Source organism: Panicum virgatum, chromosome 3K (genome assembly GCF_016808335.1).
Source record: "Panicum virgatum strain AP13 chromosome 3K, P.virgatum_v5, whole genome shotgun sequence".
NCBI classification, from domain to species: Eukaryota; Viridiplantae; Streptophyta; class Magnoliopsida; order Poales; family Poaceae; genus Panicum; species Panicum virgatum.
Genome location: NC_053138.1, coordinates 40,172,795 through 40,182,340, shown reverse-complemented (window position 1 = coordinate 40,182,340; position 9,546 = coordinate 40,172,795). Strand labels below are relative to the sequence as shown.

Below are 9,546 nucleotides of genomic sequence, written 5' to 3'. Positions count from 1 at the left end.
ATGATGATACATATGGATCGAGCTGCCTAAGAATATGCAACACTGCTCTGCTCGACTTCGACCATCTTCACCACTGAAAAAAGGGACATAGGTAGGTGAAGGAATGCAAACATGAGTACTAGACTGTAGGCTGAAACAAAAACAATCAATCCTCTGCGCCTACTTACTTGCTTCAACTGACCCATCAAGAGATCCGACACAACTGTTTGACGTTACTGCAACAGAACTCGTGGAAATAACCTATACTCCCTCAACTCACAATGTCTACTGAGGTAATGGATTATGTTCTGGTAATATTTCCACTCATTATAACATTTTAGCCTACCCCAACTGATTGGGACTGAAAGGCTATGATGATGATGATTATAACATTTTAAAGTTGTAAATGAGGTCAAGTAGTTATAGTGTGTCATTTAAAGAGTATAAATGGTCTGGTTGTTGGCCAGCCTCTAGCTCACACGCTTGATCACAGGGCACACAAAACGTGGTGCAACTGAACTGACTGCAGCTGTGATTGCTTTCTCATTTACTACAAAAGCTTTCCTGGGCAAGGTATGGCATAAACTACTTCGCCACTACCTTCTGCTGCTGCCATTCCTCGACTACAACAATACTACACAGCCACCTGCAGTCAGCTAGATTGCAAGGCATGCATAAGATATGCTATGGAGCACGAGCTTCTGAGTTAGAACATTCAAGCCAGAGTTGGACTGATAACTCAATACAGGTTGAAGGTTTGGTGTTACCTTGTCTCTGTAGTCTGTAAATTGCAGGCTTGGACTTATATTTTCAAGCTAATGTACTATACGTCAGGCATTCGTGCAAGGTTAGAAGATACAAAAATTGCTAAGGAAAATTTTCCTTTCATGGAAGGCATAGCGAGTAGCACAAGAAAATGGAAAAGGGAAGAAATTTATAGGCAATATTATTGAAAAATAGAAATAATACAATTAAACCACAATTTACAGCATTACCTTGTAAGCAAGATGGCGCCTAACAGAATAATGAGGTTTGTTACGAGACTCTCGACAATGCTTGACGGCTCAGGCAATGCAAAAAAACCTAATGTTGCCTGAAAATGGAACATAAAACAAGTTAAAACAACATAAATTTTCTTCAAGGAGTATACAGACTATAAGGAAAGTTTTGTGGTGTTGCAACATAGTCATACAAACCTTCATGACACGGTTTCTTGTTTCCATTGGTAATCTTGGTTCTAATGAAACAAGAGTAGTACAGGCACTTAAAGCAAGACTCTGCACTTAGAAAATTGATAAAAAAAAATAAAACATGAATAAGTAACTATTACATCGTGAAGAGAAGAAAATATAAAGAAAAACAGTAGATGTAAGCTAATTTGAAAGAGTGAAGATTCAACTAAACGAAGAATTTAATCTACATTTGAACATAAAAACAAGGATCGGAACTAGGGCATATACCTGCGTGTGCAAAAGCTCAGTGTTGAAATCAGTGAGATCATTATTTGATCCCTACCCATTAGAGTTAAAAACGTACTCCAGCAACTGATCTCTTCGTTTCAGTGGGAATGATATTCCCATTTCAGCAGCACTAATAACAGCTCGGCCTAAACAATAAAACTGATCACATAAGATAATGGAAAATTACATAAGTGTGATGTAAAAACTGTGAATACAAGACTTAGCTGTTGCTATATGAAAGTTGATACCGCTCTGATTAAACTAAGATCGCATAGAATAAGTTGGTATTGGTTATGCCTTATGCTACATGGTCCCAGATATTGAGAATTACAGATAGATTAACCAAGCAGGCAGTCAGGCTCAGGAACCAGCTTGGTTGTATGTGTTGGCTTTAGAACACAATAACCAGGTGAGCAACCTGCTCACCTTCCTCTCCCTCTCCTTGACTCCAAGGTAGAAGAAGAGCGGAGCTCCTCTGCGCACACACACAACACAGCTCTCTGCGTTGGCTGAGAGTTAGAGACTGGAATGTGGCAAACTGAACTGCCTTTTCTCATTACATTGCACTCATATTTATACACCATTTGCTACCTACTCTAAGGTGCTAATAACTTCTATCATTATCTGAACATTAGTGGCCTAGAGCCACAAGTCAACAAAGGCTGCAAGTCAACAAAAGCTGCTAGCAAACTGCAAACTTGCCTTACTAGCAAACTGCAGACTTGCCTTGACTTAAACAGATAAGGGACAGCTGCAGATTAAGTCCTACATTACTTCCCCTAATCCTGCTGCTAGCCCTGGACCTCATCCATGCCGATCATCTTCCTCAATTCCGAGAACCGAAGACGCCCGAGCGACTTGGTGAGGATGTCAGCGAGTTGCCGTCCGGTGTCGACGAACTCGATGACAAAGTGCCCCCCATCGACGCAGTCCCGAAGAAAATGGAACTTCACATCGATATGTTTGCTTCGGTCGTGAAAGACGGGGTTCTTTGCCAGCGCAATGGCCGGCTGGTTGTCCACCTTGAGTGCTGGCGGGCGAGCTTCAACGCCAGTGAGCTCACCCAACAGCCGGCGCAGCACACGACTTGGCACGCCGCGGTGGCCGCTGCAATGTACTCCGATTCACAGGTTGACAGCGCCACCACCTTCTGCTTCAGTGACTGCCAAGCCACCGGTGCGGTTCCAAGGGAGACGAGCACACCTGTGGTGCTCTTCCGTCCATCCACATCTCCAGCCATGTCCGCATCGCTGAACGCCGTCAGCTGAAGCCTGCCGTGCCTGGGGAAGACGACGCCCATGTCCAGAGAGCCCTGGACGTAGCGCAGCACCCGCTTGGCCGCTGTCCAGTGGTCCTCCCGCGGGTCTTCGAGGAAGCGGCTCACATACCCGACTGCGAACGTGATGTCCGGCCGCGTATGTGTCAGCCACCGCAGCCCGCCGACGATGCTCCGGTAACGCGTTGCGTCCACCCTCGCCGCCGTGCTGTTCTTTGACAACTTGATCCGCTCCTCCATCGGCGTTGCCATGGGCTTGCAGCCCGTCATCCCGGCCTGCTCCAGCAGCTTGAGCGCATAGGCGGCGCTGGCCCAGCGCGATGGAGTCCCTCCTCTGCTTTACCTCGATGCCGAGGTAGTAGGAGAGTGCGCCGAGATCGCTCATCTTGAAACGAGCCGCCATCTCGCACTTGAACTCTTCAATGTCCTGCGCCCGAGCTCCGGTGACGATCAAGTCGTCCACGTACACGCCGACGATGAGCTCTTCCTTCCCCTGTCGTCGTGTGTACAGCGCATGCTCGGTGGCGCAGCGTGCGAACCCAAGCTCATCCATGGTGGTGTCGAGCTTAGCGTTCCACGCCCTGGGAGCTTGGCGCAGCCCATACAGAGCCTTCCACAGCCGGAGCACCTTGTGCTCTGCCCCCGGCACCGCGAAGCCCGGCGCCTGCTTGACGTAGACCTTCTCCTCCAGGTCGCCGTTCAAGAACGCCGATTTGACGTCGAGGTGATGGACCTGCCAGTCCTTTGCCGCCGCAAGAGCTAGCAGCAACCGCACCGACTCCATCCGAGCCACCGGTGCGAACACCTCCTCGAAATCAATCCCTTCACGCTGCACAAAACCACGGGCAACGAGCCGAGCCTTGTGCTTGACAATGGCGCCATGCTCGTCCTGCTTTACCTTGTAGACCCATTTCAGGCCAATCGGCCGGCATCCCGCCGGCGGATCGACCAGCTCCCAGGTGCGGTTGTCCTCGATTGACCGCATCTCCTCCATCATGGCCTTCCGCCAGTCCGCGTCACGCTCCGCAACCGCGAACGTGGCCGGCTCCTCCGCTCTCATGAGCATGAGCTCTGGATCGGTGAGACGCGAGGCCAGCCCCGGCAGCTCTGCATCACCGATGATGTCGTCCACTCGCCTGAATCGGAGCTCCTCTCCGTCGTGGTAGGCATCCACGAACTCCGAGTAGGAGGACGGGGGGGATGCGAACTCAGGATCCGCCGCGGCTGTCGGGGTCCCCTGTTCTGGAAAAACAGGGGAGGCTGGGGACGCTGAACTCGCCGCGCCAGGACTTGGCGGAACCTCCGCCGTGCCAGGACTTGGAGGCTCCACCGCCTCCGCTTCTGGCTCCTGCGCTGCCTCTTCTGCGCCACTCCGGCGCTCGATCACCAGCTGCTCGACGACGAATTCGCCCGTCAAGCCGCCGCCGGACCCCTCTGCTTCCCCTGTCGCGGGCGTGCTCCAACTCCATGCCGCCGCCTCGTTGAAAACGACATCCCGGGACACCACCACCTTCTCCCGGGCCGGGTTGTAGAGCCAATAGGCCTTTGTCCCATCTTCATAGCCCAGGAACACCATCTTGGTGCTCCGATCTTCAAGCTTCCCATGGCCTGGTTTGACGGTCTTCACGTGCCCGATGCAGCCGAACGTGCGTAGGTACGAGACGTTTGGCTTACGCCCATACCACGCCTGATACGGCGTCATCCCCTTCAGGGCCTTGGTCGGTGAGCGGTTCAAGATGAACACCGCCGTGCTCACCGCCTCGCCCCAGAATTCCGCCGGCATCGCCTTCGCCTTCATCATCGAGCGTGCCATCCCAACGATGGTTTGATTTCGCCGCTCGACTACGCCATTCTGCTGTGGCGAATATGGCGCCGTCAGTTGACGCGCCACTCCCTCTCCTGCGCAGTAGTTGGCGAATTCCACCGCCGTGAACTCGCCACCACGGTCGGTTCTGAGGACGCGCAGTCTCTTCCCGAAGTCCGCCTCTGCCCGCGCCTTGAAGCGCCTGATGGCCTCCGCCGCCTCATCTTTGCTCGTCAGGAGCTGCAGCCACATGAACCGACTGCAGTCGTCCACGAGCAGGAGGAAGTATCTCCGACCACCATGCGTCGCCGGCGTGATGGGCCCGCACAGGTCTCCGTGGACCAGCTGGAGCACCTCCTGCACCCGGTACTTGGCCGCCTTTGGGAACGGCAGACGCCTCTGCTTCCCGGCCAGGCAGCTGTCGCAGAGCTCGTCGACGTGCTTGATCTGCGGCAGCCCGGTCACCATCTTGCCTAGGCGTCCAAGCGCCTCGAAGCTCAAGTGGCCGAACCTCCCATGCCACAGCCATGGTTCCTCCGTGCACGCCGCCGCGAGACACACCGGCTGCTCCACCTTCAAATCCAGGAGATAAAGCCGGTTACGGGAACGTGTTACCTTGGCGAGAAGACGCCGTTCCCGGTCCCTGATGCTTAGTACTCCGGCCTTGATGAGCACCTCCGACCCGTGCTCATCCAGCTGCCCCATGCTCACGATGTTTGAGCGCAGCTGGGGAATGTAGTACACGTCCTGGAGTGCGCGGTGCTCGCCGTTGCGGCACCTGAAGAGGACCGTGCCCTGCCCGCGGATGATGACCCGCGAGCCATCGCCGAACTTGACCGTCCCGGTCTTGCTTTCGTCGAGGTCAGAGAAGGCGGCCCTGCTCCCCGTCATGTGGTTGCTGGCCCCAGAGTCCAGGTACCACCTCTGCTCCAGCTCGTCGCCGATCGCGCCCAGCAGCACCCGCGCCTGTGGCTCGTCAAGGTTGACGGGCTGCGGCGCAGTCCTCTGCTCCGTGTCCGCCTCCTCTGCTTCGCCATCCTTCAGCGCGCAGTACTGCACCATCAACAGCGCGTGGTCGTCGTCGCTCTCTTCTTGAGCTAGGTGGGCCTCCTCCTTCTTCTCTTTCCGCTCCGGGCACTCCTTAGCCCAGTGCCCGATCTTGCCGCTTCATGCGCGTGTTCCACTCCTCCTCGGTGAGCAGCAACTTGCCGCTCTCCTGCCTCCGCTCCAGCGGCGCATCAGAACGCCCTTCGGCCAGGCGAAGTCGACCGACGACGTCCTCGAGCGAGACCTGATCCAGGTCCAAGGTGGCCTCGATTGTAACCGCCATCTGGCTGTACTTGGCCGGGCACGCGCGGAGCAGCTTGCAGACGACGTCCTCCTTCTCCAACTTCTTCCCCAGCGTTGCCAACTGGCTTGCCAACGACTGGAGTCGGAGCGCAAAGTCCTCCACAGCCTCGCCGTGGCGGAACTTCAGGTCGTCGAAGTCCCTGCGCAGCTGCTGCGCCTTGGCCCTCTTGGCTCGATCCGAGCCAACTCGAAATGAAGCCAGCATGTCCCATGCCTCCTTCGCCGTCTTCTTGTTGCCGATGGCCTCGTGGAACTCTGGTGGCGTGGATGACAGCAGTGCGTCCATGGCCTGGACGTCTTCATCCTCTTCTTTGGTGCCGACTTCCACGGCCGTCCAGAGCTTGCGCGCCTTGAGCCGCCACTTCATCAGCACCACCCACTCGCCATAGTTGGTGCGAGTGAGCTGCGGCCAGTCCCGCGAGCTCGTCTCCCGCACCGTCCTGATCACAACCTCCGAGACATCCTTCCCCTTGTCGCCTGCACTGGACGCCGGGGAGTTTTCGCCAGCCATCGTTCAGCCGCTAGGCTAGAACGACACCGTACGGCTCTGATACCACTTGTTGGCTTTAGAACACAATAACTAGGTGAGCAACCTGCTCACCTTCCTCTCCCTCTCCTTGACTCCAAGGTAGAAGAAGAGCTGAGCTCCTCTGCACACACACACACACAGCTCTCTGCGTTGGCTGAGAGTTAGAGACTGGAATGTGGCAAACTGAACTGCCTTTTCTCATTGCATTGCACTCATATTTATACACCATTTGCTACCTACTCTAAGGTGCTAATAACTTCTATCATTATCTGAACATTAGTGGCCTAGAGCCACAAGTCAACAAAGGCTGCAAGTCAACAAAAGCTGCTAGCAAACTGCAAACTTGCCTTGCTAGCAAACTGCAGACTTGCCTTGACTTAAACAGATAAGGGACAGCTGTAGATTAAGTCCTACAGTATGCACCCATACATCATTCAGCAGTCATAAACAAACCAATTAAGCATCCGTTGATTGGAACTTCAGGTCCTTATTTTACAATGATAAAATTCCCTGGCTCTGAACCCAGAAGAGTAATTGAACTAAAAAGTAGAGTATGAGATTTTATATTACTATAGTATGTACTAGTGAGTGTGGACCTTTTGCACATAGGGTCAATGCACCTCATCACCCACGATACAGAGGATGCATCAATATGTTTGCTGCTCTATTTAAATTTCAAATGATGAAGGACGAATCTCGGTGCTAGATGGAATGGATACACGCAATGAGTACATGCCCATATAGGCAAATTTGTACGGGTCCTCCCCTACTGTAAACTGTTCTCGTGAAATAAATTAAATATATGAAGAAACACATGTCTAATTATAGAGGTGTAAGAGGTTAGATAATAGGACTTGAAGGATATGCAACACTCTTCGGAAGAAAGGCAAAACAGATTAATGCGCGATCATTGCATATTAATTATGAAATGTATAACAGAGATCATATTCCGTGTGTAAATATATAAAACACAGAGTAACAATTAAATGTATCGGGAGTGAGAGAGACATCAAATGATCAAACAGTGTACCAAAACCATTTAGAATGGAAACATCTATACTCGCCCTCTTAGAGTCTTAGTATTAGTTTTCTGTCTCGGTAAGCTTTTTAAGTTTATCTCAACTAGTCCAACTACAGTCATAAATCACAGAAATCAGATATTTTCTTACACTTATTTTCAAGAATATTCTTATATAAATTGTTCATGTAGCTGAAACATTACAAAATCTGGCAGGAATACATGGGAAATATTAATATCTCATTGAAGTTCCAGATAATTATACCAAGGCTTGTTTCTAAGCAATATTTTTCAAACAGTTTTGAAAAAAAAGGAGCAAACTATCAATATGATAAAAAGAAAGGGCGTACCCAGTGCCGTAGGCTTCCCGCACTGAGCGGGGTCTGGGGAAGGGTATCAATATGACAAACATAGGAGACTGCTATGCAATAAGCAAATAGTAAAAGACCAATCATGACAAAATGAGAGCAAGAAAGGTCTGTCTATACTCAACATCATAGTCTTTCAGTCCCAAACAAGTTGGGGTAGAGTTGAAACCCAACACGAAACACCAAAAGGAGAAGGCCAGAGAAGGGAGAGAGGGAAAAGCTTTTAAAAAGACTGAAAGGGAAAAAGGTCTGTCTATGCTATCAAAAGCAAATTCATGGCCCATGTATCGACCACTACCAGCTGAAAAAGACAATAGTACAAACAAGATATGATTTGCTGCCATGTTATGAATGAAATCACCTAAAAGGTCGATTGCAGTAATGACAGCTTGCTTTGCAGTAGGATGCTGAACATGAAGCAGCCTTCCAAGCATATTAGTGCCCTGAGTACAAGAGAGTGACAATAGCAAATTAAAAAAAAACAAAATAAAGAAAATTTGAATATTGTATTGACTGGATACAAAGACATTGAGGCGATTTAATTGAAATGTCCAAAAAGAGGTAAAATGTGGTCAGCACCCAGCACTAAGGATAATGTAAAATAGGACAACACTGTAAATCTGTAATAGACATGGAAGACGAGGACAGATTAAGCAAGTAACCCCTGCACCTTCAGGAGTCCAGAGTTCTGTTCAGTGTCTGTTTTCCATTTAGTTTCGTCAGAGTCTAAGTTAGGATTTGGTCAGTCTTCGACTTCTTCTACAAGTTAGGTGTTAGTTAAGTAGTGGAGTTAGCTGCTTGAGGTGGCTGGAATCAGGGTCACTAAGGCCTTTTTGGCCATGTTCTCTGGCCTACAGGGCTACAGGCCATGTACATAAAGAGAAAAGCTGCACTTGAACTGCAAAATCCCCTGTGTTCCACTTCCAATTCAAGTGAAAGTGAGTTGAGTGAGTTGAGAGGCTTACACACATTGGTGGGTAGAATTTTTTGTTCAAAATTGAAATGATGCAGAAAGATTAGCTGACAATATTTCTATACCAGTCAAACTCGTCAGACTGAACGAAACAAATTTGTTTATAGAGTGCTAGAGTTGTCTTAAATGCAAGCATATCATTAGTTATCAGATTGGTCAAGAAAAAAAGAAGTTTGCTTATAAAAGGGATAACATACCACAAGTGCATTAATTCTGGCTTCGATAACAGTTGATGGAGCATATCTTGCAGCATAACCATACATCAATGCCAATGCTGCGTATGTATCATCCACATCTTCCACTTTTGCAATTGCACCAAATGAGAAAAATGAGAGGAACCTGCAGAATCAGATGTCATAAATTCATAAGTAACCTGGAACCTGCAAAAGTGAACTACAAGTCTACAAGCTAAATACTAGTGCCTTCATATTCCCCAGTCTCCATTTCTGTTTTTGTTTAGCTTATGAATTGCTGCTAGACATGATGGGCACTGAGATCAGGATAATAGATAGGTCTCTCCTACCAAAAGGTTACTATAAGTACCTCTGGAGAGCACTTTGCCCTGCATTATCAAGTATTGTCGGGTGCCACAATTAGGGACACCCTAATTGGGGTACTAAGATCGCTTTAAAAAACACAAATACCTGTAAAGGCAACTAGGCCCGCGAAGGCCCACGGCCTGCTTCCCATTTGGAAGAAAGGAAAGGACTCAAAGAAGCTCAGCATGCGGCCCATTCACATCCCCCTCGAACCAGCGGAACGACCTCCGCCTCGCTCGAGGGTCCCTCT

General features: G+C 49.9%; 1 protein-coding gene across 3 annotated transcripts in view; it reads right to left on the bottom strand.

Moving 5' to 3' along the window:
• Positions 1-1,046: 1,046 nt before the first annotated feature.
• LOC120699177 (protein SHOOT GRAVITROPISM 6-like) overlaps positions 1,047-9,546 on the bottom strand; it is a 33,057-nt gene continuing 24,557 nt past the window's right edge. For all 3 annotated transcript variants that reach the window (XM_039983067.1, XM_039983065.1, XM_039983066.1), the window contains exons 22-26: positions 8,955-9,096; positions 8,146-8,227; positions 1,440-1,585; positions 1,176-1,256; positions 1,047-1,072 (exon numbers count right to left, since the gene is read on the bottom strand). In XM_039983067.1, the coding sequence (XP_039839001.1) occupies positions 1,491-1,585; positions 8,146-8,227; positions 8,955-9,096 (319 nt within the window). In that variant the 3' untranslated portion in view covers positions 1,047-1,072; positions 1,176-1,256; positions 1,440-1,490. The remainder of the gene's footprint in view (positions 1,073-1,175; positions 1,257-1,439; positions 1,586-8,145; positions 8,228-8,954; positions 9,097-9,546) is intronic.